The sequence below is a fragment of the Arvicanthis niloticus genome, chromosome 4 (assembly GCF_011762505.2).
Source record: "Arvicanthis niloticus isolate mArvNil1 chromosome 4, mArvNil1.pat.X, whole genome shotgun sequence".
In the NCBI taxonomy this organism is placed as follows: Eukaryota; Metazoa; Chordata; class Mammalia; order Rodentia; family Muridae; genus Arvicanthis; species Arvicanthis niloticus.
This window is the reverse complement of record NC_047661.1, coordinates 69,250,642-69,276,239: the sequence shown is the minus strand read 5'-3', so window position 1 is coordinate 69,276,239 and position 25,598 is coordinate 69,250,642. Positions and strand designations below refer to the sequence as shown.

The 25,598-nt window shown below is 47.6% G+C and overlaps 1 protein-coding gene across 2 annotated transcripts; it reads right to left on the bottom strand.

Moving 5' to 3' along the window:
* Positions 1 to 821: 821 nt before the first annotated feature.
* On the bottom strand, positions 822 to 24,782 carry She (Src homology 2 domain containing E). Of its 2 annotated transcripts, none has more exons than XM_034500678.2 (6): positions 24,002 to 24,782; positions 21,844 to 21,970; positions 8,222 to 8,527; positions 5,849 to 5,990; positions 4,771 to 4,890; positions 822 to 2,724 (listed from the first exon to the last, which is right to left on the bottom strand). In XM_034500678.2, the coding sequence occupies exons 1-6, from the start codon at positions 24,608 to 24,610 to the stop codon at positions 2,541 to 2,543; spliced, it is 1,488 nt and encodes a 495-aa protein (XP_034356569.1). In that variant the 5' UTR covers positions 24,611 to 24,782; the 3' UTR covers positions 822 to 2,540. The 2 variants fall into 2 exon arrangements, with proteins under 2 accessions (XP_034356569.1, XP_076788888.1); XM_076932773.1 differs by having other exon boundaries at positions 5,849 to 6,014; positions 24,002 to 24,610.
* Positions 24,783 to 25,598: the final 816 nt, after the last annotated feature.

The window sequence follows — 25,598 nt, the reverse complement described above, 5'->3', positions numbered from 1 at the left end:
GCCCTACCTCCTGGATAGCTATCTGGATTACAGATGCCCTCCGTTCTCAGGGTCCCTGTCTAAGTCGATGCCCTGGAACAAAGTAGTTTTTACAAATAAGTTTTGCTAAAGGAGAAAAGGTGGACAGCTCTCTAGACACTATAGACATTCATGGCATCCCAAGGGTTCACCAGAAGACAATCTTTCTAGAAAAATTTTTTTCCACCTGGGAGACAGAATTGATTCCAAGAAATAAAGATAACAGGAAAATACTTTTAACAGGAAAAAAAAAAAAAAGATAAAAAGCCCAATCGTTTGGAGCTTGGAGGACAAGCCCCAGAGCTTCAGATCAGCTGGCCCAGGCTCACTAGTGAGCAGTTAGGACACCCACTGGGGCTAATTGTTTTTAGAATGTAGGGTAGAGAGCTTTCTGCTACCCTCCCAGCTGTGAGTCCCCTGGCTTCTGTCAGCTTGTGTCATAACCTAAGAAGAAAATAGCAGCATTAACATCCTCCCTCCCTCACTGGCCTTCCACTGATTTACAGAACTTTTGCTTTTTATAGCCCCCATCCCCCACCATGAAGACTGGACTATATATAAACTCCGTCTCCTCCACTTTCAATCATGTAAGCAAATATGGAAGGAGCATGCCTGGGCGTGTAGCAGAGGCCAGGTGACACTGGCCTGTCACAGGCCAGCGATCATCAGAGTTGCTAGGTGTGTGCCCAAATCCTTCCCCACCCGGTGTGTATTTTATAATGTACTTACCATTAAAGACAACAGCTCCATTGCTTTTGAAGAGTAAGGAGGGATAAGCAAAAAATAAGGCTTCATGGCCAGAATGATGAGCTAAAAGAGGTTTACCATAGAGAACAATGCACTTATACAAGACAATAAACGATGGTTAATGTTTGCTGGGTGGGATTGTGGCTACTGAAAACTTAAACCGAGTGACCTGCACAGGAGCCAAAATGATTGTCAGTACTGGGAGAGCAGCCCCCATGAAGGCCACTCTGCTCCACTGAGGAAAAGTCCCTTTCAACCTTTTAAAACAAAATATCCATCAACCCTTTGGCAAAAGGAGCAAAAGTCTTCCTACATTTCAGTCAGGACAGTGGGTCAGGAAGCTGAGTACGAAGCTGTGCTTTCCTAAGAAATCTGACCAGGCTTTTGTTATTGTTTTGTTTTTTTTGAGACATAATTTCTCTGTGTATCCCAGGCTGTCCTGGAACTCACTCTGTAGACCAGGCCGACCTCGAACTCACAAAGACCCACCTGCCTCTGCCTCCTGAGTGCCACCACACCCGACTTATGGCTAATATTTTTTTGTGCATCTGAGAAGTTACAAACATTGAGTCTCCACGGAAGGCGGTTAGTGCGCTGCCTTGAGAACAGTCTTGAGATCCAGCTTACAAACCTGAGCAAGACACGTTCCTCCAGCTCTGGCCAGCCCATTCCCAATAGCACCCGCACACAGCGTGCCCCCCCCCCCCCATGGGATTTCCCACAGTACACAGATCACAGATAAACATACAATGATTTAGTGACTCAGAGAGCAGCAGAGATTGCCGCAGACTACAATATTTTTCAAAATGTTTCTGTAGGGCACATATTGGTTTGTTTTGTATATACATCAGAGGCAATCTTTTCAGACCAGTGACTCAGTTCATACAATTGGATCCCAATTTTGTTATAAAAATTTTTTGCCAAAAATACAAAGCAAATCTAATTTCAGAAAGAAATCTTAAAGATGATTTCATGCAACAAAAATACACAAAGAGAAGGCTGTCTGAAGAGCTATATAATTATCCAATAACAAAACAGGTTTGAGCTGTGTAGAATTTTCTTTTTAAATCAGAAACCAAATCTTTGGAGTACACTTAATAACAATCAGAATTATAGAAAGGACGCCACCGCTTGATTATATTGGTAACACTTTATTCTGGGGTCCTCCGTCCGATTTCTGCTCATAGTACTGATGTGGCGCAGAAGGGTGAGACTGTCCAGAGAAATCGAGAAAGCAAATACTTAAGACCAACCAAATAATACTCCTGTGAAGTCCTCAGGTTGTGAATGTTGTGTGAAGGCCACAGCTGCATCAGGACGTGGAGAAAGATAGCTTTCCTGTCCGTCGTTCTTGTTTCCCATGGTCCATCCACTTCCTCACAAGGGGCTTACACTGCAGGATCTTCCAGCCCACGCAGTCACTCATGAAGGCCTTGAGGTTCTCTGTTGTCCAGAGGCCAGGCACTCCAGAGAACAGCACCAAGGGACAAGTTCAGTGCTCCTGATAGATCTACCTTTCCTGAGGGTCACACTCTAAACAGAACTCCTAGTCCAAGGGAGGAGGCGGCAGGCGAGCAATGCTCTCTTACAGCAGAGCTACTTGGCAAGGAGAGAAAGAACAGATCGGAAAACCACTCTGTCCTGATTTAGGACCACAGACTGCTTGACTTGTAGGTGCTGACTCCTGGTCTGCAGCAGCAGAAGAGAGTCCTGTCTACATGATGCTGGTGGCAGCTGACACCCTCACAGGTGGCTGGGCACTTTCTGGCTGGACCTTAGTGAAGCTTGTGCACTGGGTGAAGAAGGGTCATGTGTTCTGCCCCTTTGAAAGGCAGCTTTGCATTGGAGTAATGGTGTACCACTTCAGGGATGCTGTCAAACACAGCGCTCGTCTGGTTCAGTGTGTATTTGTTGTCTTTTGTCTGAGCCACTATGATGTGGACACACCCTTGACTAGTCCTGGAGGTAAAAAACAAGAAGACATGAATGAGTGAGCAGAGTGTCCACCCCGGCCAGATTTGCAAGGGGTGGACGGTTCCTCTTCCTGCCCTGCAATTGTTCTACAAAAGCAATCAATACTCTGGTGGAGCATTTGAAAGTTTCTGAGCCCAAGTGCATGGCACTCCAACTTGTTTATCCTTATTACACAACAGTGTCAGGACTGGAGGGGAAAAGCCAAATAAATGCCTTCTGCTGCCCAGACTGTAAGAGCAGTGATGAGCCCACGCCTGCCGCCCCTGTACAGTTCATATACAACCCCTCTCCACTGTAAAAAGATACGTGTGGTTTCTTCTTCACTTTTCCCAAAAGGTAGACTAATAATAATAGCAACAATAACTGTCCACTGGCCCCCATGAGAAAAGACCAGTCCTGGTTGCGTATAGTGACAGCTGGCACTGAAGGCTCAAAGACTGGATCCCAACCACCGCTTTCAGGAGCGCGGTGGCTGTTCCTGGTATTGTCTGTGTGGCCTGGCCCATTTTTTGAGCCATATTACTCTTGTGCCCCTCCCCCTCCTTTCCCTTCCAGTCCGATTGTTTCAGCTGCAGGGGCTCAGCTTCCTCAGGAAGGAAGTGCTGTTAGGCTCCTGACAATGATCCTCCAGCATAGCGCCACCGAAGTCACAGAGCACTGAGAGTTTCCATGAGACACACTCTGCCAAGCCCACCGGGCAGAAGTGAGCTCTCTGTGCACAATTAGACAGAGAGCAACAGGCAGCCTGACATTTCCTTTTTCTCCAGAAGGGACTAGTATCAAACGCAGCTGGCCTTTTGACAATCAAGCATTCAATACTCATTAAGGTCCCTCATCCTTACTAGGGAATAAAGAAAAATGCCCGAAGCTGTGTGTGCAGGCCTGTGATCCTCTCAGTGGGGAGACAGAGACAGGGAGATCACCAAATTCTGCATCAACCAGGGCTATACTGTGGTGAGACACTGCCTCAAAAGAAAAGGAGTGCAGGGCTTGGTGGTGCACACCTTTAATCCCAGCACTCACAGGCAGAGTCTGAGGCCAGCCTGGTCTACACATTGAGTTCCATGACAGCCAGGGCTACAAAGAGAGACACTGTATGTCCCTACTCCCCAAAAAGAAAAATAATCATGGGGGTAGGGATAGTGCTGGAGAGATGGCTCAGTGGTTAAGAACACTTACTGACCTTGCAGAGGACCTGGGTTCAGTTCCCAGCACCCATACAGAGGCTCACAACCATCTGTAACTCTAGTTCCAGGGATCTGATGTCCTCTTCTGGCCTCCATGGGTACCAAGCATGTATGTGGTACACATATGTACATGAAGGCAAACACTCATTAACATAAAAACACAGAAGAGAATAAGTTGCACTGTCTTTTAAATTTTATTGACTTGGGTTTTTTTTTTTTCACTGCTGAGGGACAAACTTAGCGCTCCTGTGTGCTAGATAAAGTAGTCTGCCACTGAGCCATAGTCCCAACCCCAGATACTTTAAAAATATTATTTATTTTATGTTATGGGTGTTTGATCAGCATATGTGTCTGTGCACATGTGTGTGCTTGGTACTTTCAGAGGCCAGAAGAGGGCAGTGGAACTGGGGTTACAGATGGCTGTGAGCCACCATGTGGGTCCTGGGAATTGAACCAAAGTCCTCTGGAAGAGCAGCCAGTGCTCTTAACCACTAAGCCATCTCTCCAGCCCCGACACTTTTCTATTTTATCAGGAAGTGTTTCTCCTCTAAGAGGCCTTAGATTTGGTAATGCATACCAATGTATGATGATAAGAAGACAGGACCACACCTGTGACCAACACTGGGGTCACTATCCAGTATCAATTCTGCATTCGGGTCACAGGATCTCACCCTCTGTTGTCCAAGAAATACCTTTGGTTTTTTGTCAATCACACCCCTATGACCCGCCTTCAAATTATACTTGTTTCCACTACCCCCTCCCCCACCCCCGCCCCCCGGGAGGAAAGCCTCTCATAGCAGGGCCTTGCCTTCAGACAAGGAAGCCACAGGACAGACACACTTACTTCAGTGCAATGGAATACTTGCTGTTCCCTGACTCGCTGTTCCGGACCAGGTAACCAGCTTCTTTGCAAGGCTGTAGTCGGCTCTCAGCCTCAGCTCGGCTAATGGAGCCATGATACCAACTGAATAGGGGAGAAGAAAACATGGCCATGAGTGTCACCATGCAAACTCAGATGGAGCATCGCCCCACTAAAGCATGGTTTGTAAGGAGTTTCTGGAAGGCGCTCAACAGCCGGAATAGATCCCGATTCATATTCAGAACAGACACAATGCTCCTTCCAGTGGCTTACAAAGCCTTTCAATCAGACGCGGCCAAATCAAGAGAGGAAGTGTGTTTGAAATGTTTCCTTCTGGGGCCTGGAGAGATGGCTCAGTGGTTAAGAGCACTTGCTGCTCTTGCAGAAGACCTGGGTCCAGTTCTAGCATTCACCTGGGTGGCTCATGACCACCCAGAACTCCAGCTCCAGGTGACTCAATGTTGAATTCTGGCCTCTTTGAGTATCACACATGTATACAGACAGGCAAACACTCATAAAAGAAAAATAAATCAATCATTTAAAAAGAAAGCAAGGGCTGGAGAGATGGCTCAGTGGTTAAGAGCACTGACTCCTCTTCCAGAGGTCCTGAGTTCAATTCCCAGCAACCACATGGTGGCTCACAACCATCTGTAATAGGATCTGATGCCCTCTTCTGGTGTGTCTGAAGACATCTACAGTGTACTCATATAAAATAAATAAATCTTTAAAAAAGAAAGAAAGGAAGGAAGAAATGAAGGAAGGAAGAAAGAAAGAGAGGGGGAGGGAAGGGAGGAGGAAGAAGAGAGAGAGAGAAAGAAAGATAGAAAGAAAGGAAGGAAGGAAGGAAGAAAGAAAGAGAGAGAGAAAGAGAGAAAGCAAGCAAGCTTCCCTTCAGTATGGAAGGAGGCTTAAACATGCTTCTTAAGATACAGAGCGTTCCATCCTGAACAACCGCACTGTTTAGAAGCTCCACCAAGACAGGAATTCAATAACGAAAGGGATCATACAAAATGGGCTGGGGGATCCTCCATAGGCTGTGGCAGAGTCAGTGAGGGAGACTCACGGTTGCTTTTCCAGGGCCAGGCCTGGGTCCACCTTCTCCCCATCGCCGTGGTCTGACAGGGTCGGCTTCAATGTCTTCTGCCAGTGGTGCGGTCTCCCTGCCTCCTCTCTGCCTGGAGGTCGATCAGATCCCTCAAACTGGACTGGAAGGAAGCCGTCACTTAACACTGGAGAACACGGAGGCCAGCCATGTAACCCTCAAAGGAGAAAGCTCACTCCTGTCTTAGCTTAGGGAACAACATGTCTTCCAATGAGGAGCCGTCTCCCTGGACTGCTGTGCTGCTGCCGTGGACGCCTGACTACATGGCTAGTGTCCTCATACAACCACTCTTCTGGAAATTATTCATTAGTATAAACAGTTTGTGAACAGAAGAGAGACTCATGTTTCAGCATGAACTTTCTAAAAAACACTTAGAATAAGGGTTTTTTTTTTTTTTTTTTTAAAGACAAAAAAAAAAAAAAAAAAAAAAAGACTAAACATAAACATGACTCTGGAGCTCTCGGCCCCAATGGGATGTCTGTGTCACACCCTCTCCTCCAGGCTCAGGGAGGTGCAGAGAGGGGACAGAAAGCCTAAAAGATGATTTTAGTGGAAAAAAGCATTTGCAGACACTGCAGGCCAGACAGACATGAACTCACAGAGACTGTGACAGCACACACAAGCTCAAGCCACACAAACTCCCAGCACAGGCAGAAACAGAACAAAAACGTGGAATGCCATGTTAGTGCTGCCCCAGGCTGGCCCTGGATGCAGCCGAGGGTGGCCTGGAACTCCTCCTCCTGCTGCTACGTAGGAAGTGCTGGGATGACAGGCATGTACCACCAACCAGCACACTGATTCTACTGTTAATTGGATTGGCTGTGAAGGGGGGAAAGATACATTGAAAATTCTAAATCAAAGGCAAAACAAATTCTGTAAAAGCCAAATGGAAAAGCTATGTCTTGGGAGTAGCAGTTACAGAGGGTTGTGAGCTTTATGTTGGTGCTGGGATCTGAACCCAGGTCCTCTGCAAGATCAGTCCATGCCATCCCACACATCTACTCTTTCTTCTTTTCTTTTTCTTTTTTTTAAAAGTCTGTTTATCAACCCTCCCTTAAATTACTTAGAAACTCTCACACAAGCAGGGCATGGTGGCTGTGCCTGTATTCAACTGCTGGTGAGGCTGAGCTCAGGAGCTTGAGGCTAACCTGGGCTGAGACAACTTCCCTGGCCCCTCAACAAAAGGCCCACATTTGAAGACATGACTCTACCTTCAATTCACGTTTTACTTTCTAAAGGAACCAATTTGCAGCTGGGAATTGTAACATATGCTTCTAACACCCTCACTAAGAAAACTGAAGCAAAACTGCAAGGTTAGGGCCAGCCTGGGCTACATAGTGAGATCCTGTCTCAACAACAACAAAACTGATCTAGCCTCATTCTCACTCCTCGCCACAGTGGCTCATCAACCCACCTCACCCAGGCCTGCATTTCCACGGTGAGCACCTCACAGGCTTGAAGAGCAAGCGAGGCCAGGAAGGAGTGGGAAACTGTTTCCAGTTCCACAGCTTCAGTGGAAGCCATGTGAAGCGATCAAGGAGGCTTCCCCAACAGCCGAAGGCATCCCCAACAGCTACACACCGGCTAGAGCCGGGAACAAGGGCAACCGCTTCAGCCGCTTGTTCTTTTGAGCACAGAGGACTGCGTAGCTGAGAGCAGCCCTGAACTCCTCATCTTCCTCCCTTCCACATTCTGGCATTACAGGCACAATCCACGCCTGCCTAGATCTTTAGTTCTCTACCTCAAATGCCTTGTTAAAACAGAGACTTATGGGCTCAGCGGGTAAAGAAGGGTGCCTGCCACCAAGCCTGACAACCTGGGTTCAATTCCTGGGAGCCACGTGGTGGAGAGAACCGACCCTCACGTGGTAGTGTCTTCTAGTCTACCACGTCACGTGCATTTCCACAAACACTCAACAGACAGACAGACAGACAGACAAACAAACAAACAAACAAACAAATGTAATACAAATAAAAGACTTGCCATGAGGAGAATAAAGGAAATGGACTTGACGCTGCACTTGGCATCTTCTGGCGACTGCGAAACGTGCCCCGCCCTCAGTGCCCCGCCCTCAGTGCTCTTTGGGCGATCAGGGTCGATGCCCCTTGGAGCTGGACATGGTGACCAGTCTCTCTCTTCCTCCTCCCCTCTCTGAGGCTCTGGTAACTAGTACTCTGCTCTGGATTTCTGAGGACTTTTTCTGAGTGAACTCAGGTGATGGGTATGTTCATCCCGCCCCCTTGACCTCCATTCAACCATTCCCGAAAGCCACACTGTGCCCAGGGAGCCAGTAGCACTGCTGCATTAGGGTGAGTGGCAGGTGCTGCACCTCACCTGACAGGGCTCGTGCGATCTGCTCCCTCTTCCACTCCCAGGGCTGCTCGTACTCTGCAGCGGGCCGATCGTCCTCCTCTGGCAGCCTGCCGTCTGCTGGCCGCGCCTTCACCTCTGCCACACGTTGGCCACCCTCCGAAGGCTCGTAGGGGGTGTCATAGAGTTGTGGCGGCTTCCCCAGCAGGTCCTTGGAGCTGCGTCTCTTGGCTGTGGCCTCCACCTTCATGGTCTCCCCTGGCTCACATGGGCCATCTAGCAGCTGGAGGGCCTTCACCAGGGGATCTTTGGAACCACGGCGTCTGATTTCTGAAAATCAGTCATACAGGTCACATGGAGCACCTCAAACGGACATGGACAAGTGTCATGAGGTCCACGGGTAACCCAGTTACTGCATATTAACTCTAAAAAGACACATTTAGAACAGTGGGAGCCAGACACATTCACAAAGTCTACTTGGACTAATATCTGAAGGATAAATCCAAATAAAATGTGCTATGGTAGAAAATAAAATGATCTCTCTACGATATTTCCCCTGGAGGCAAGCGCTGTTCTTGGTGCTGTAATGTTCAAAGCCACTCTGAGATAAATACTCCTGTGTCCCCCATGTTAAAAAGAACTGAAGCACACGGGGCTTAAGGAAGTGACCCAGACCAGTGTGCAGCAGGGCCTGGAGTGCACAGCAGGAAGCTGGGCACTAGAAGCCTTACTCTTTGACACCAGGCTTGGATGGGCTCCAAGTGGAAGAAAAATGGAAGATGAGCTGACTCTGGTGGACAAGGTCACTTCCCATGGAGAAAGCTGCATGAGTGAAGATAGAGAAGTGGAGACATGTGTGGTGCACTGCCATCCAGGGGGCGAGAAGCGGGAGACATATAGGGTGCACTGCCATCCGGGGACGAGAAGCGGGAGACATGTGGGGTGCACTGCCATCTGGGGGCGAGAAGCGGGAGACATGTGGGGTGCATTGCCATCCGATGGGCGAGAAGCGGGAGACATGTGTGGTGCACTGCCATCTGGGGGATGAGAAGCGGGAGACATGTGTGGTGCACTGCCATCTGGGGGATGAGAAGCGGGAGACATGTGTGGTGCACTGCCATCCGGGGGGCGAGAAGCGGGAGACATGTGGGGTGCACTGCCATCCGGGGGGTGAGAAGCAGGAGACATGTGGGTTGCACTGCCATCCGGGGGGTGAGAAGCAGGAGACATGTGTGGTGCACTGCCATCCGGGGGGTGAGAGGAAAGCTTCAAAGGCAGAAGTCAGAGAAGAGGAAAGCATTGGGAGAAGACCTTAGCTGGAGAAGGGTAAAGCCCAGAGAAGCAAGCTCTGGGATTCTATTAGTGTTCTCTCTCTCTCTCTCTCTCTCTCTCTCTCTCTCTCTCTCTCTCTCTCTCTCTCTCTCTTTCATATTCTCTCTCAAAAGATTTATTTATTATGTATACAAGTGATTTGTCTGCCTGTATGCCTGCATACCAGAAGAGGGCACTGGATTGTGAGCTGCCATGTGGTTGCTAGAAATTGAACTTGGACCTCTGGAAGAGCACCCAGTGTTCTTAACCACTGAGCCGTCTCTCTAGCCATATATATATATGTATATGTATAGCCATATATATATATTATACATATATGTGTGTATATGTGTATACATGTGTGTCTATATATATTTTGGATTTATGTATTTTTATTAAATGTGTGTTTCTGCAGAAACCAGAAGAGGGCACCAGATCCCCCGAGCACCAATTACAGACAGTTACAAGTCAATAGACTGGGGTTCTGGGAACCAAACTCTGGTTCTCTGCCAAAGCAGTAAGTGTTCTTAGCCACTGAGCCATTTCTCCAGCACCAGCTTTGTTGCTTTTTAAGACTTCAGGGTGTCATGTAGTCCAGACTGGCCTGGAGATTGCTCTGTAGAGAAAGATGGCTTTGAACTCTAGGATGCTCCTGCTGCAGCCTCCTAAGTGCTAGGATTACAGGTGTATGTAATTCATCTGGAAGTGAAGTTTTTTTTTTTTTTTAAAGCAAGGACAAAAAGTTTGGATTGTGCCGTGTACAGTGCAAAATCATTTAAAAAAATTGGTTTCTCTGCATAGCCCTGGCTGTCCTGGAGCTCACTTTGTAGACCAGGCTGGCCTCAAACGCACAGAGATCCACCTGTTTCTGCCTCCTGAGGGCTCGAATTAAAGGCATGTACCACCACTCCTGACAAAAAAAAATCTTAAAAATGGGGAATAACAATTATATCTGTGAGTCACTTGATGTTAACTCTAACATCACTGTATAGGATAGAAGAAGTGAGAAAGATCTGGCCTGCATAGTAGTGTACAGATAAACCTTGCACTATAAACCAGACAATTAACAGTTAAACAACTAGTCACCACAGGACAGAATCAGCAGTATCTGGTGACTGACCAGCCTAGGCCTAGGGGCCTTACCAGGTCACTCTAACCTAAGGGGACCTCTGAAGAGCCTGCATATTACTCTCCTGTCTATTAGCACCTGTGGAATGTCTACTACATTGAAATTGAACTCAGACACCTTCTCTGTAGGAAGCCTCTCCTCCCTCCTGGTCCTCTGATGACCTCCAGAGCTCACCCTGCTGCCTGGGAGTCCCCATCCATTCTTGCCTTGCACTTTTACCACTGGGGATTCAGTTTTTGACACACGTTTCCAGCTTGGCTGAAACGGCTGGGGCAGGGACCACTATACCTTGCTTATATTGGCAGGGCACACAGGTGTGTAATGATGGGATGGCAGGGACAATGTCCAGGCAGAGCACAACGTGTGCATCAAGGAGATTCTTGCCACACATGACTGTTAAAACTGTGAGAATAAAAGCAACTAGAGAAGAGGGCAGCAGATCAAAAGGACAGAGAGTCCAGGACAGGATTCTAGGGAAGGACAGCCGGCAGAAGCAAGGGGTGATGGGAAGAAACGGTGGGGCAAGCAAGAAGAGGAGCAGAAGACTGTCATGCTGTGGGAGGGCGCCAGGAAGGACTTTCTACAAATTAAAACAAATCGACAAAGTCATGTTCCCTGAGCGCTACTGACTCAGTAAGAGTTCTATAACAAAGAAAGGACAATGGAGAAAGTTATTCAAAGAAAGCCACTAAATTCAAGAATGCAAACTTTAACCAGGCATGGTGATATGTGCCTTTAGTCTTGGCACTCAGGAGACAGAGGCAGGCTGATTTCTATGTGTCCTGGGTCAGCATGGTTGACGTAGTAAGTTCTAGGCCAGTAAAGGCTATATACTGAGACCTTGTCTCAAAGTGTGTATGTGTGTGTAGGGGGGAAAGGGGTGATCGCTTATTTCTAGGGTGAGGTTTTGGATCTGTGGCATTCAGGACTCTGTCAGCAACTACCTCTGCCTCCAATTCCATGCAAGTCCATGCTAATAGACAGGAGAGTAATATACAATATCTTCAGAGGTCCCCTTTGGTTAGAGTGACCTGGTAAGGCCCCTAGGCCCAGGCTGGTCAGTCACCAGACACTGCTGACTCTGTTCTATAATGGCTAGTTGTTTAACTGTTAATTGTCTGGTTTATATCAAGATTTACTGGTACACTACTACGTTTCCTGGGCACTCCTCACCCCCACAGGACCTGACTTCAATGGTGGGATACAGTCTGGCAGCCAGATGGGTACAAACTACTAAGATAGTCTAAAAGGCGGCTAAACTTGAGGCTATCTTTACCCACTTCACTCAGTCTCTGGGGCTAATCTCTCTTGGCCTCATCCCTGAACAGAAGGACACATCACAGCACATGTTGTGAAATGTAGCTGGCAGGACTTTCCTCTGTTCACCTGACACGAGGTCAGGGGCCCAGGCTGTCTGAGGCCAGAGCCATGTCTTTTGTCCTAGCCTCTTGACTTCCAACCCTGTGGCTTTTGCTTCATTGCCTATTCTAGACATGGCTATGAAAAACAAGAAACAAAAACATGCTCTAGTCTTGGTTCAGCTGAGATAAGGCTGGTATTTAAAAAAAAAAAAAAAAAAGATCCTTTCTCAAGAACTAAGAAAAAGGAAACTGAATGCACAAAGGAACCCAGGGGATGGATTTAGAATTTTTAGGTTTCTAATCAGAACTTATTTATGCCCAGTTTAGAAAGTTCTTCTCAAGATCCTGGCTTCAGGACTGGAGAAACAAATCAGTGGCTACAAGCACTTGCTTCCCTTGCAGAAGACCCAGGCTTGGTTCCCAGCTCCCATATGGAGCCCCAGGAACATCTGTAACTCCAGTTCCTATCATGCTCTTCTGGACTCCTCAGGTACACACATGTTGTACATATACACATGAAGGCAACACCCATACACATAAAATAAAAGTAAAGAGAAAAAATCCTGGCTTCAACTCAGCCCTGAGTGAAGTGTATGAACCAAATGAGGAAGACTGAGTGCATCCTTAGGGTAGGTGACCTGAGTGCATCCTTAGGGTAGGTGACCTGAGTCCATCCTTAAGATAGGTGACCTGAGTGCATCCTTAGGGTAGGTGACCTGAGTGCATCCTTAGGGTAGGTGACCTGAGTGCATCCTTAGGGTAGGTGACCTGAGTGCATCCTTAGGGTAGGTGACCTGAGTGCATCCTTAGGGTAGGTGACCTGAGTGCATCCTTAGGGTAGGTGACCTGAGTGCATCCTTAGGGTAGGTGACCTGAGTCCATCCTTAGGGTAGGTGACCTGAGTGCATCCTTAGGGTAGGTGACCTGAGTCCATCCTTAGGGTAGGTGACCTGAGTGCATCCTTAGGGTAGGTGACCTGAGTCCATCCTTAGGGTAGGTGACCTGAGTGCATCCTTAGGGTAGGTGACCTGAGTCCATCCTTAGGGTAGGTGACCTGAGTCCATCCTTAAGGTAGGTGACCTGAGTGCATCCTTAAGATAGGTGACCTGAGTGCATCCTTAAGATAGGTGACCTGAGTCCATCCTTAGGGTAGGTGACCTGAGTCCATCCTTAGGGTAGGTGACCTGAGTGCATCCTTAGGGTAGGTGACCTGAGTGCATCCTTAGGGTAGGTGACCTGAGTGCATCCTTAGGGTAGGTGACCTGAGTGCATCCTTAGGGTAGGTGACCTGAGTGCATCCTTAGGGTAGGTGACCTGAGTGCATCCTTAGGGTAGGTGACCTGAGTGCATCCTTAGTGTAAGTGACCTGAGTGCATCCTTAGGGTAGGTGACCTGAGTCCATCCTTAAGATAGGTGACCTGAGTGCATCCTTAGGGTAAGTGACCTGAGTGCATCCTTAGGGTAGGTGACCTGAGTCCATCCTTAAGATAGGTGACCTGAGTGCATCCTTAAGGTAAGTGACCTGAGTCCATCCTTAGGGTAGGTGACCTGAGTGCATCCTTAGGGTAGATGACCTGAGTGCATCCTTAGGGTAGGTGACCTGAATCCATCCTTAAGATAGGTGACCTGAGTGCATCCTTAGGGTAGGTGACCTGAGTCCATCCTTAGGGTAGGTGACCTGAGTGCATCTTTAGGGTAGATGACCTGCTCATGAGGAAATTTCAATAGACTTGTATTCAAATGAGGCACAGTGATTGGCACCTTGAGTTGTGTGTGTAGTATGTCTGTACAGTGGAGTCTTCCTGACCCCTCCATTTGAAATGGATGAGGAGCCAACTGAAAAGCACAAAACTGAAAACACTCTTTCCTTGCATGGTTCACAACTGGAGATATTGGTAAAACATCTTTCACAATGTTTAATTAGGAGGAAGAGAGGCTAGACACCTCCCCCTTCCAGGGCATTAACCTTTCAGTCTATTCCAACACCTGGCTGTCCCCAACCTGAGGCGCCATAGAAACAGAAACAATCACAGAGCTGCAAGCCGACCCTTCCTGCAGGAGAATAGCCCCTGACGTGCAGGGCTGACTCCAACAGGAAATGAGCCTGAGCAGGGGGAAATGGCAAGAGGAAGCTACACCCTGGCTGCCGACCGATAGAGGCCATTTACTGTGGCAGACAACGCGGTACTGTGGTCGAACAGCAGATAAACACTCCTGTGCAGCCTCTCTGAGACCCAGGGCTGCCCTAAAACAGTGAAAATGGCAGCTGATTGGTACAAAGACTAACAGGGGTTGGAAATTTTCCCTTTCCTCCCCTCTGTTCTCATCACACAAAACGCAGCCATTTACATGGCAGAAGGCCAAGTTTCTTAATTGAAAAATCTGTTTTTGTAGGGTCTTGTTCTGTCATCCAGGTTGACTTCTAAGTTGCAGTGATCCTCCTGCCTCAGTTTCCCAGAGACCAGGACTACTGGAGTATATAACCACACCTGGCAACAAATTTAACTGCTATTATCACCCTGTGTTATCCAGAATTCTCTTTAAAAAATTGGGTTCTCTCTCAACAGTTGAACTGACTATGTGTTCTGGGCAAGCATATCACAAGTGTGTCGTGCCCAGAGCCTCCTAGAAGCCCTGGTGTCCACTGATTCTGGTTGTTAGGCCTCTGCTGTGTAAAGCCCTGAGTGGGGAGCCCAGGATCAGTTACCATATGTATCTTTATGAAAAAGGTTTCTTGCAATTTTTTAATTTAAAAAAATAATTTATTTTTATTTTATGTGTCTGAATGTTTTGCCTGCACATGTCTGTGCACTATGAGTATGCAGTGCCTATGGAGGCCAGAAGAGGGCATCAGATACTCTGGATGAATAAGTTACAGACAGCAAGTGCTCTAAATCACTGAGCCATCTTCCCAGCCACACAAGTAGTATTGTAATTATGATTCTAAATAACATATCTCTCCCACAGTCTCTTTTTGTTTCCAAAATCACTAAACACACAGCCTCACAGAGCTCTATTTTCCTCTTGGAGTCAGAAATGGGGCTACTACACACCCGTCTTACTTGGGTTTCCTACCAGTACTCAAGCTCCTAATCTGGTTAGGGTTTTTCTATCAGCTATCTCAAGATACACAACAAAGGCAGATACAATTCGGACACCCTGAAATTTACCAAGGAGAGACAGATTAAAGACTTGGCTGGGGTGCAGGTCAATGGCAGAGTGCTTCTGGGGAGGTGTGAGGCCCTGGCTTCAATCTCTAACACCAAGAAAAATCCAAGAATTCATGTGGATATTTTTCTACAATAGTTTTTAACATGCAGACCCACACACTGAGGTTGTCCTTCAGACCTGACTACTTAAAAAAACCAATGACATCACTTGGAGGGAAGAGTTGAATAGTCAAAGCCAGAAGCTGCTGTACGCCCTGGGACCTCTCCTTTCCACCAAGTGATTTGGACAACTTACTTCATTCTTCTGGACCTAGATTTCCTTGACTGTTTAGCAATGGCTGCCTTTACAACAGTGTTGGAGTATTTGGTAAAACCTTCAGCAAGTTTGGTAGCTCAAAGCCCTTGAAGAGTAGAAGTGTAATGTCCTCTGTGGGAAGAATCCTTATGATAACTGACGGCTGTCTGAGACCTCCCCTAAAGCCCTGCCTGGTAAGGAAGACTCAATCATGTGGCTAAAAGCCACACTGCTAAATTACACAGAATAAATATATCAGTTGCTCAGGGAAAACACTCTTGTAACTTAGCAGAAAAATAGTAGCTTTATGCTAATCATATTTACTCTGCCCTGTCATGGATTCTTATTAACAGTCCTTCAGATAAATCCCAAGAAGAATTTATTTGTAAATTCTTAAGTTCTGCAGGTTAAAGGCTTTCAGAGGAACTTACCACATTTCTCTCTCCCTGTTTTTTCATTGTCTTAAAAGAATATTTATTTTTATCTATGTGTATACATGTGTGTGCCAGCAGAGGCCAGAAGGTGCTGGACTCCCCGAGGCTGGACTTACAGGTGTGAGATGCTTCATGTGAGTGTGGCGAACAAAGGCCGTGAATACCCTTAACCACTGAGCTATCTCTCCACATACATTCTCCCCTGGACGCCCCCACCCCTACCCCGGGTTTGGCAGGGTTTTGCTATGTATTTAGGCCAGGCTGACATGGAACTTATTATGTAGCCCAGTGATCCTCCTGCTTCAGTCTCCCAAGTATTGAGATTATAAATGCAAGCTACAACACCAGTTAGTTATTACATTTTTCATCAATGTATTTTCTTCTTTACTGGTGCTAAGTATGTTTTCTCATGTTTCGATGGGGCAGGGAACATGGGAATCCTGTTTCCTATACCTGCACAGTCAGCACGGAGCCTAGTTTATAGTAAATAGATGTTAAGAGCTATTTGTGGGACACTATGGAGTAATAACACGAACAACATGCTTTATGCCCAAGATACTTCTTTCTTTTTTCAGTGTTGGGAATTGAACCCATAACCTTACACATGCTAGAGAAGTGTGCTACCACTGAGCTAAATATGAAGCTCCAAGACACTGTTAAAGCTGCATGTTATTTCCATTTCATAGGTTGGAAAAATGAAACACAGAGGCCGGTGTACAGGTTGCAACACTCCACAATTAAGTCACCTCAGCCCCTTTCCATATCATTCCAGAAACTCAAATAAACTAAAGCTTCCAATGTTTCTTAGGATATGTGGCCTATTTCTGGGTTTAGGGGTACAGCACAGAGGGTGGACCATTTATCACGTGTGGTCTGAAGCTCTGGCTAGATTCTCATCACCGCATACATACACAAAACAGAAGGAGGCGAAACTTCTGACCTTGGACTTGTCAAGCTAGCACACAAAGAACAAACCACATCTTAAAAAGTGAAAAGTTAAACTGGGCCTTTGATCTCAGCACCCAGGAGGCAGAGACAAGAGGAGGCCAGACTGGTCTACATAAAGAGACCCTGTCTTTGTGATGCATGCATATACATGTTTGCCTAGAGTAAATGTGGTATGCATTTTAAAAGAAGAAAGGTGTAGGGTGTGATGGCACTCGCCTTTCATCCCAACACCTGGGAGGCAGAGGCAGGGGGATTTCTGTGAGTTTGAGGTTTACAAAGCAAGTCCAGGACAGCCAGAAACTCTGTCAAAAAAAAAAAAAAAAAACCTCAAAAACCTAACCCAAAAAAAGAACAGGAAGAAGGAAGAGGACGAGGAGAAGGAAGAGGAGGAAGAAGAGGAGGAGGAGGAAGAGATAATAACCTAAAGAGAAAAGCATTGTATTTTTCGATTACTAATTTTAAAAATTAGTAATTTTAAACTTTGTTTATCTTTCTTTTGAGACAGGGTTCCACTATATGGACTAGAACTCTAAATATAATATAGGATGGTCACTAACTTAACATGGATCATCTTACTTTGCCTTCTGAGTGCTGGAATATAGGTTTGCAGCACCGTCCCTTGTTGAAAGTAATTTATATTATTAATACATTTGAACTAACTATTGAACATATAAACATAAAAACATAAGTTAATTTTATTTAGTCATACTACTTAAAAACAAAGCAAATATTTTAATAAATACTCAAATATTAAACACTAATTTTTTTTTTGAAACAGGCTTTCTCTGTGTAGACCTGGCTGTCCTAGAACTTGCTCTGTAGAGCAGGCTGGCCTCAAACTCAAGAGATCCACCTGTTTCTGCCTCTTGAGCTAGTGGTGGTGGCACATGTGCCACCATGCCTAGCTCACTAAATATTCTTACATTTATCTTGTTTTTTTTTCAGACAGGGTCTCATGTGGCCCTGGCTGGCCTAGAACTTGCTTTGTAAACCAGGTTGGCCTTGAACTCACAGAGATCCACTTGGCTTTGTCTCTCAAGTGCTAGGATTAAAGATGTATGCCATCATGTACAGCTTATTATATTTATCTCATATTGGATTTATTTATTTATTTATTTATTTATTTATTTATTTATATTTTTCAAGACAGGGAGGGTTTCTTTGTGTAGTCCTGGCTGTCCTGGAACTTGATCTGTAGACCAGGCTAGCCTCAAACTTAGAGATCCACCTGCCTCTGCCTTCTAAGTCCTGGGATTAAAGGTATGCACCACCACTGACCCAGGGCCATACTGGACATTTTCAAGTTGGGGAATAGGGACTCAGTGTGTAGCCAAGGCTGGCCCTGAGTTCAATATTCTCCTGTCTCATACTCTCAAGTCTTGAGGTTACAGGTACACGCTACTACCCCAGGCTCAGTTTTTAACTGGCATATCACATTAATCTGAGCAGACAGTTGGCCTGGCTTTGGGTCAAGTTTGCAATGCCTTTGTAGGTATTATTTTAAGTACATCTTTCAGAGCCCTGTGGCACTGGGGACAGAACACTCAATTTGGAGTGGCAGGTATCAATTCAAATTCTTCATCTGTCTCTGAAAAAATCTTGTGAAGTCCGATGAGAGACTGCAATCTCACATGCTTGTAAGCTTAGCACTTGAGAGACTGAAGAAGGCAGACAGCAGTGAGTTCAAGAACAGCATGGCTACACAACGAGACCCTCTCTCAAGACAAATGAACAAAGCCAACCAAACAACCCAAATAGCAGGCCTAGAGGCTCATGCCTGTAACTCCGGGGCTTTGGGAGGCTGGTGCACAAGAATTGCTTTAAGTTTGAGACCAGTCTGGGTTACACAGTGAGCAGACCTTGCTAAGTATGATGGCACACGCCTTTCATTCCAGCACTCGGGAGGCAGAGGCAGTTGGATCTTTGGGTTTGAAGCCAGCCTTACCTACAGGGTGTTCCAGGTGAGTTTCAGGACAGCCAGGGCTACACAGAGAAACCCTGTCTTGAAAAACAAACAAACAAAAAGCCTGTTTAAAAATCACAGTGAGCAGATCTTGTCTCTTTGGGGGAAAAGTGTGTGTGTGTGTGTGTGTGTGTGAGAGAGAGAGAGAGAGAGAGAGAGAGAGAGAGACAGACAGACAGACAGACAGACAGACAGAGACAGACAGACAGACAGAGACAGACAGACAGAGACAGAGATAGAGGAAAGATGGCTTGGCAGGTAAAAAGTCATGCTTCTAATTGACCTGGGTTCAATTCCTGGACCCCACATGGTGGACGGAGAGAACTAACTCCTACAGGATGCCCTCTGATTTCCACACATGAACTATGGCAGGCACCTGACCCATCCATCAAATATAGTCTTGCAAATGGGACAAGTCTGAAATTCTCTTAGCTTGTTTTTCACCTAGTAACAACAGGGAGATGGTTACAGTCCCTTTAGAGAGCGTTTGTGGTAAATAAATACAGTGAACTGGGGCAGCTGTTCAATTGCAAAATGCTGGTTTACTGTGCTCAAAGTTGTGGGTTCAATCCCAAGCACGGGGGAAGGAGGAAGCATTAGAGAGGCAGCTGCACTCCTGGGCACTTTCCACCCCTTCAAAGAAGCTATTTTTCTTTTCTTTTCTTTTTCTCTTCTTTTCTTTTTCCACTGGGAGTGCTGGGTTTCAAGACAGAGTTTCTCTGTGTAGTCTTGGCTGTCCTAGAATGACTCTGTACACTAAGCTGTTCTCACACAAACTCAGAGATCTGCCTGACTCTGCCTCCCGGGTCTGGGATTAAATGCATGCACCACCACTGCCCCATAGAGATACTTCTTGTATTGAACAGAGGTTATCACACACCTGGTTCAAACAGAGAACAAATGGCTGTGGGGTGCTCACACCCCAAAGGGGCATCCCTAACACACTGTTCACCCAAGGCTCAGGGAACACAGGGAAGAAGGGGAGGAAAGCCTGTAAGAGGCAGGGGCCAGGAAGACTTCTGTGAGACTGGGAGGACTGCTGTGAGAGACTGGAGGACTGCTGTGAGACTTGGCCTGGCAGGGATGCTGCATTTCTGAACTCTCAGCAGCTATGGCTGCCTGCTCAACACCACACCAGAAAACACATAAGCATGGGGAAGGACTTACAAGTCATCCTCAACCTCACATGTTGAGAAGCTACAGGAAATCCATAGCTGCTAAAAGAGGAAGAGTCATTTCCAATCAGGGACCAGTCCCAGGTAAGATGCCCATGCCCAGCGGTGCTTATACACGCGTGCAATGAGCAGCACTAACAGAATGCAGTAGGTTTTATGTACATTATATTTATTTATAGTTATACATATATGTCACCTATTCCATATTGTAATAGAAAAAGAGGCCATGCGTTTGAAAGGGGTGGTGTGTAGACACAGGAGGAGTTGGAGGGAGGGGCGGGTGTGCCCATAATTATACTTATATTTGATATTCTAAAAATAAATAAAAAGCAAAAGAATAAAAAGGAAAGAAAACATTTTCCCTTGGTTATATGTAAAAGCCAATCTTTTCCCTTAGTCCTTCTAAGTCACTGATATTTTGTAAAAGTGACTAATTTCGTTTTCACTTCCTTTCATTCACAGATTTCATTCGGGGCCACAGTCCAGTGACCTGCAGGTCACAGCCTGGCCAGGGCACACCCTCCCCCGAGTGCTGCCTTATCTCTGTGAGCAGGGAAGCAGGAAACACAGTAGAGCTTTCCTGTGGCTCGCTCACTCGGATCATTCCAGCCTGTCTTGGCTTTCCAGGGTGTGACAGTTACCCCTCTGCAGGAACTGGCTTGCCCAGCTAGAGCTGGGTGGCTCTTCAGTGTGCTTCACCCTGAGAAAGTCTTCCATGTGTGAAGAGGATGTTCCAACAGTCAGCCGCCACAGTTTTCCCTATGGTGTTTAAGGAACAAAAGTTCCTTAAACAATCATTTTACTTTAAAACTCTCAAGTAAATCTGAACTAGTTTGATGTTTTGCCTGAGAACCAACTGATTATGACAGAGCATTGGCTTAGCCCACAGGTTGGGATGGCTTGGGCTTGAAAAGCAACAAGATCAGCTTGGTTTCATGTGATTTGCTCGGAATGGCTGACAGTGATTGTTAATTAATTATTCCCCAGTAATTAATTGTTTTGCTCAAATATTGAAGAACTTGAGATAAATCTTCTACCACAATATAAAAAATGATATTACATCTGCTTGATTGAATCCCCTAAGTATGTACTCGTACTGACTTTTGACTCCCATTAAGGATGCTAATGCTTTTTGGATGTGGCTAAGAATTGTATCTTAACTGTCTTAAAACTAAAGACCATGAGCCAGCGGGACAGGCCCGTGGGTAAAGGCAGCTGCCACAAAGCCTGACGTGACAACCCGTTTGCTTCCTGGGACCCACGAGATAGGAGAGACCTGCCTCCCACAAGTTGTCTTCTGACCTCCATCCTCACTGTCTTCTGACCTCCATCCTCACTGGCAGCGCAGCACGCACACCCAAATAAAATGTAACAAACTACTGTAGAAGACAAAGGCTGCATCCTCACAGACTCTCAGATGCTGTCTTGCACAACATTGGCAAAACAAAATGTCAAATTCTTAAAACTCTGAAAGACACTAAAGAACATTTATAAAGTTTCTCTTTAAGATTTGTATCTGATTTCTGTTTCTTCCAGTCAGCAGGACCTAGTTAAATTGCTTTCTTCCCCAGATAGATCAATCCATCTGTCTGTCTATCTATCTCTATTTCCAACTCTCTAGGGTTTGGGTTTTTTGTTTGTTTGTTTGGTTGGTTGGTTAGTTTTGTTTTGTTTTTAAAGACAGGGTCTCTCTACATAGCCCTGGCTGTTCTGGAACTCACTATGTAGACCAGGCTGGCTTTGAACTCACAGAGAGCCTCCTGCCTCTGCCCCCCAAGTGCTGGTGTGTGTCACCGTGCCCAACCCTAGTTATGATTCTCTAACACGCAGAATAAGGCTGTTGCTCCCGTCCTCACAAACCTGTTATCATCTGCTGTGCATCGTATGGTTCCATGTAGCCGTCGTTCTCACCGACCCTCTCCGCATCCCTTTGACCTTTCGTCCGTTTGGCATCGTAAGGGTCAGCATAGTCCTCTAAAATGATGACCTGACCAATAAGAAAGGACAGTTGCTAAGGACTTTCAGACTTGAAAATGGCAACCGTACCAAAATGGCTGCTAAAATCCCCTACAGGTGCAAGTACTCAAAAATCTCTCGTCAGTTCTCACAATTTTCGCACTTGATCATAAGTCTCTGTCAGACAAACTTTTTTTTTAATGGTACTTGACTTGTGACAATTAACTAAAGTCTTGCTTGTGAGTTAGAGGATGGCAGGTGGGCAGTGGGAAGTGGAGAATATCTGTGGCTTCAGTGCCTACAGAGGATTCTTCTACCATGCACTGGCAGCTCCTGCAGCTAAGCAATTCAGTCCCAGTGAACCAGTCACCTCACAGTACTGAGGTGAGTCAAAATGAACCCGAGACCTACTTCCTGGCCTCAGGGAGTTTTACAAGCTCCAAAGAGACAGGCAGCACAGCGTAGTGCTGAACAGTACTGCAGAAGTTCTGGGTTCTGTGATTCACAGGGACAGTGAGTCGGTGGCTACAGAATAGACAGAATTTTGATGATATTTGTGTCCAAGAGTATCTACCATTCCAAAGCCACAGCGTGCCCTGGGGATAGCACTGTGCGCATAGCCCTTCTGTTCTGTGGAAGCTGGGTGGGAACCCTTCTCAGGGAGAAGGCTGGAGGCCTGCTCCACACACAGTCCAGCAGAATGTTCTCTAGAAAGCTCATGAAGCACTACCAGACCAAGAGGAAAGAATTCCAACAGTTCAGAGAGGAGTGAAGACAGGGACAGACTGGATGAACCTTGGAGAAATCAACAGAAGATGGTGATTACCAGGCACTCCATCCAGGTCTCCTTGACAGCCACCGCATGTGCTACAGCTCAGATACAGCCAGGGAGCCAGGCTGTGACACACACACACACACACACACACACACACACACACACACGCACACACACACAGAGAGAGAGAGAGAGAGAGAGAGAGAGAGAGAGAGAGAGAGAGAGAGAGAGAGAGAGAGTCAGTCCTTGGCTTTAGCCTTAAAGTGAGTTATACCACCCAGTTGTATGTGAACTGCTTCCACATCTATCTCCCCATGGCTCTTCTTAGTGTCTGCCACAGGATAGACACACTAAACATCTCTGTAAATGCCTGAATGAAGAGATGAACAGAGGTGCCCAGTATATGCTACCTCACAGGGGTCACAAGTTCCTGACTGTCTAGGGAGGCCGCTTATTTAAGGAGAAAAGTAAAGACCCTCACCGGGAAGGAATTGCTCTGGCTGAAGCCTAAAATCTGTGTGGGAGCTTTTTTCTCTCCCATTTCTCACAGGAGGGAAACCCAGCTCTGCTCTACAAGAATGGAGAGAGTGGGTTTACCTTTCCCACACTGGACAGTACCCAGAAGCCCTCTGGTGACGAACATACAGGAAACACCTTCTTTTCTCCTGATCTGTAATTTCCTTAAAGACATTTCCTTGCTATGGACTGTGTCCCCCACACTCCTTAGTGTCCATAATTTCCTTAAGGACATTTCCTTGCTATGGACTGTGTCCCCCACACTCCTTAGTGTCCATGGCACTTACTTACATGGCTACAGCACAGCAAATAGCCACAGAATGAATGGAAGGCTTTGTCACTTGGCAGTGCTGAAACTGAGTGGCTGGAAGATGAGAAATTCGTGCTTTACGGTTTCCACGCTACGTATGTTTTGCAGGCTCAAGCGGTGTAAGCCTTACAAAAGTCTAGCTTGATAAACTCCTTGATGTCAAACACAAAAACAAGAACCAGAGTATACCACACCCACAAAAAGGCCAATTTCTTTCCCTTCGCTTCAACTGCTCTTTGAAACAACTAACAAAAACCAACCACAACAAACCTTGCTGTCAAGGTCTCAAGTGATTTTTGAAGGGTCACTTGAGAGTCAGAATGGATACAGGGGAGGGCATTAGAAAACATCTTCAACTTCACTTATGCATAGTGAATATTGAGGCTCATCAGGTTCCCGTGTGTCCCCAACCCCACCTCCTCCAATTCCCTGAGAGGTGGGTAGAGATGCTATATTCTTACCGTGTCTTGCTGTCTCATTATCTTGGCCTTGTCCAGCTCGGGGCCCAGGGAGGACGGGGAAGAGGACGCAGAGGAAGAGGAGCTGCTGGAACTGCTGGTGCTGCCACCGCCCGGGTAGGCGCTCTTCCCGTTCTTCTCCTGCGTGTCCACCTTGATGAGCCTGCTGATGTAGGTGCTGCAGCCGGCGCTCTTGGCCACCGCGCCCCGGTGGGGCTCCTCCTCGGTGGTGGCGGTGGTGGCGGCGGTGACCCGGGAGTTCTTACGGCCTTTGCCAGCAGCGGCCTGGATCAGACCCTGCAGGCTGTCCCTGGACAGCCGACTGTCCTTGGGGGGTCCGCTGCCCGCCCTGCTGCCCCCCAGCTCGGCCGCTGAGTTCTTGCGGCCCTTGCCCGGGGTGGGCGCCGCGCCGGCAGTCTCCGAGTTCTTGCGCTGCTTGCCGCCGGCGCCCCCGGGCCGGGCGCGCTCCGACGCGGTCTTCAAAGTAAGCGGGAACTCCTTGAACCACTTCGCCGCCATCAGGGGGCCCGGGAGCGTCGAGGCCGCGGAGCAGACGAGCAAGGAGGCCCAGCCGAGACACCGAGGGGCGCCAGGGGCCGGGGGCCGCCGCATTCCCCGGGGCTGGGCGCTGGAGGCCGCTGCGAGGCTCTCGGCCGCTAGAAGCGCGCGCCCGGCAGGGTGGGACCCGCTCGGCCCGAAGCTGGACGGGAGCGGTGGCCGGACCGCCGTGTCCTCTGCGCTCCACCGCTTGGGGCCGCCGAGCGCCGGGGCTTCCCCTGCTTTTCCTCCCGAGGTGGGCGAGGCCGAGCCCACGGAAGCCCCCGGCAGCCCTGCCCACCCTAGAGGGACGACGCGGCCGCAGTGCCTCGGCGCCCGCCCCACGGTGGACGCACAGGACGGCCGCGCCCCTCCCTCGTCGGCGCCGGGGGCCCCCGCGTGCGCACCGAGCCCAGCTCGGCCCCCTCGCTGCAGACGGGACGTGCGGGGAAAGTGGCCTGGAGTCACGCTCCGGGACAATGGTCGGGAGCGCCCGCGCGGCTTCCCTCGCTCTCGGGTTCCGCACTCTCGTCGGGGGGCACGGCCTTCCCTGGGCGCGTGGAACCCGGCGCCGGCGCGGGGCGGGGGCGAAGGCTCGAAGCTCGGCCGGGCGGCTGTGAGGCCCGCGCAGGTATAGCCCTGGCTGCGACACCAGAGAGGGGGTCCCCAACCCCAGGTGTTGGGAAAACAGCTTGGTGGCCCCCGCCCCACCTGGTCCTCCTGCAGAGACGCCTCAGCGCGCTCGCATTACTAGGTTCACTGCTTTCCGCTCTTTCCTCAAAGCAATTTCAAAGGTTTTTGTTTTTGCGTTGTTGTGGTTAAAAAGATTAAATATGAAAAAAATATTAAATATGAACGTGAAACGAATTTTTTTTGTTTCAGATACGAAACGCGGCAGTTGCTTACAAGTCTTCACTTGGTTGACCTGAGTACTTTTGAGACAGAAAATGTATTTTTTTTTTCTTTTTCTGGATACAGCCCCGAAAGCCCTAAGCCCGCTTGACCTGGTTCTCTTATGATGTTGATATTCTCCTTCCCCTCTCTCCCTTCCCCTCTCCTCCTT

Coding starts and splice junctions, on each gene's coding strand:
- She (XM_076932773.1), bottom strand. CDS start 24,610: ATGCGGCGGCCCCCGGCCCCTGGCGCCCCTCGGTGTCTCGGCTGGGCC. Junction 21,971..24,001: donor TAATGAGACAGCAAGACACG/GTAAGAATATAG, acceptor CTTATTGGTCAG/GTCATCATTTTAGAGGACTA. Junction 2,725..4,770: donor AAGTATTCCATTGCACTGAA/GTAAGTGTGTCT, acceptor TTTTACCTCCAG/GACTAGTCAAGGGTGTGTCC.